General features: G+C 42.5%; 1 protein-coding gene across 1 annotated transcript; it reads left to right on the forward strand.

The window, feature by feature from the left end:
• Nucleotides 1-254: 254 nt before the first annotated feature.
• Nucleotides 255-1,700, forward strand: LOC113335927. The gene is made up of 3 exons (XM_026581939.1): nucleotides 255-487; nucleotides 618-1,118; nucleotides 1,268-1,700. The coding sequence occupies exons 1-3, from the start codon at nucleotides 331-333 to the stop codon at nucleotides 1,447-1,449; spliced, it is 840 nt and encodes a 279-aa protein (XP_026437724.1). The 5' UTR covers nucleotides 255-330; the 3' UTR covers nucleotides 1,450-1,700.
• The last annotated feature ends 593 nt before the right edge of the window (nucleotides 1,701-2,293 follow it).

The following is a 2,293-nucleotide window of genomic DNA, read 5'->3' on the forward strand; positions in this document are numbered from 1 at the left end:
ACTTTAATCGAGATGATGACCATTCATAGGTTTCCTAACACACTATCTGTTCCACTTTCCTAACACACGTATCATTCATAGGTTTCCTGATTGAATATATATTTTCACAAATTGTTTGAAAGAACTAGCCATCTTCCAGGGCGATGTAGCTAGTTACCGTCTTGTTTACTCTTTTGGACTATTTACTTTTCGACTTTATTCTTCTGGAAAAAATATCCAATAACTTTTCTTCCATCGAAGCTTTAGGTTGCAAGTCAAGAGTCATTTGGAACATTGGGTGCGATAGTAAGGAGCCGTACAGGCAACCGTGGAGTTGGATTCTTGACAAATATGCATGTAGCGGTTGATCTTGACTACCCAAATCAGAAGATGTTTCATCCATTGCCTCCTAGCCTTGGACCTGGGGTGTATCTGGGAGAAGTGGAAAGGGAAACATCTTTCGTTAGAGACGATCTTTGGTATGGCACCTTTGTTGGAACAAACCCAGGTAATGTAGTTTCGACGATCTTTGGTATGGCATTGAGATTGCCATTTACTAACGATTGTTTGACCCCCCCCCCCCCACCCCCCCCCCCCCCCCCCCCCCCCCCCCCAATTTTGTCCATTTCGATTTGCAGAGACATTTGTTCAAGCTGATGGGGCCTTCGTTGCTTTTGCTGATAGTTTAGATATCTCCAATGTGACTACGACTGTGAAGGGTGTAGGCGAGATTGGGGATGTTAAAACTATAGATTTGCGATCTCCAATCAACAGCCTCGTTGGGAAGCAAGTGGTGAAGGTTGGAAGAAGCTCCGGCTTGACTACTGGGACGATAATCGCCTATGCACATGATTACGATGATAAGAGGGGTATCTGCTTCTTCACTGATTTTCTTGTTGTGGGTGATAACCAACAAGCCTTTCATCTTGAAGGGGATAGTGGGAGTCTCATCCTTTTAACAGGAGAGGAAGATGAGAAGCCAAGGCCCATTGGGATCATATGGGGTGGAACAGGAAATCATGGGCAAATGAAGCTGAAAGTTGGCCAACCTCCTGAGAATTGGACTAGTGGAGTTGATCTTGGTCGTCTTCTTAATCTTCTTGAACTCGATCTGATAACAACCAGTGATGGACTTCGAGGTTTGTGCAATTAAAACAGTTTTTTTTTTTTTTTTTTTTTTTTTTTTTTTAATGAGTTATTATTGGATTGTATGCAATCAAAAGTAAAAAGGACCCTGCTTCTGTTATAAAGCCTGAATAGTTTTTTACTTTTGGATTTTCGAATACAGAAGCAGTGCAAGAGCAAAGAAGTGCATTAGCAGCATTTGCAGATTCCATGGGTGGAAAGTCTGCTTTCGCAGAAGGAAGATTACCTAAGCTGCCTTTGGATTTCGACCTCGAACAATTCCCAACTGAAGATTGCACCTGTTTAGGGGAGAACCGGTTCCTTGTGCATAATGAGTTCCATTAACCGAAATGATAGAAAGTGCTTAACCTTTTCATTTTGCTGCCCGAAGCCATCTTTTTTACCATTTTTTTTTTGTTGTTGTTGAATGATCAATGAGTTCAGGTCAGCTGCTCTTACCAAGAGCTAAGTGCCGTAGAGTGTATAAATTCTGAACGTAAGTAGCCAGACTTTATAAATTGATCAGAGAGTTGGCGCTACAGTGTTGGCACGAGGACATACTTTTTCCTAGTTCATTATTCCAGCTCTTTGTTAACATAAATTTCCAGCTAAATCAGTAATCATTTCCTGTTTCTATACAACTGTGTGTCTGTCTGTAGACTTGTGATCATGCGTAACAGTCACTTGCATGGGGTTTACTGTCCCGGTGGCCCCTGATCCCTTTACATCCTGAGGATGGCTCTCATTCTTGTGCTGCTATGGTGGTAGGATTACGTGTGGCTAGTATTATGCTCTATGAGTGCGGCTTTTAGTTGTGGTGTTCGACTGTTTGTAAAAAGGGACCCCAGCGGTCCGCCACTGCTGGGATTAGTGTGGGCTTCATTTCGAACAATTTTTCGACCTTTCCGAAGAGGAATGATTTTTTTAGGGTCGATGATTTTTTTTTTTGAGGAGATCATGATTTTATTAGGTCACCTTCCCTATAGTGATAAGAGGTGTCCTAAAACGTTGAAATGACTAACCTATCTTTAATCTAATTTAATTTAAAACCAACCTAATAACCATCTATATATAACCACCACCGCCGATTACCACCACCACTAACCACCGATTACCACCACCACCACCACCGCCCACCACCGTCGATTACCACCACCACCACCTCCGACTATCACCACCACCAACCACC

The sequence above is a fragment of the Papaver somniferum genome, unplaced genomic scaffold (genome assembly GCF_003573695.1).
Source record: "Papaver somniferum cultivar HN1 unplaced genomic scaffold, ASM357369v1 unplaced-scaffold_150, whole genome shotgun sequence".
Classification (NCBI taxonomy): Eukaryota; Viridiplantae; Streptophyta; class Magnoliopsida; order Ranunculales; family Papaveraceae; genus Papaver; species Papaver somniferum.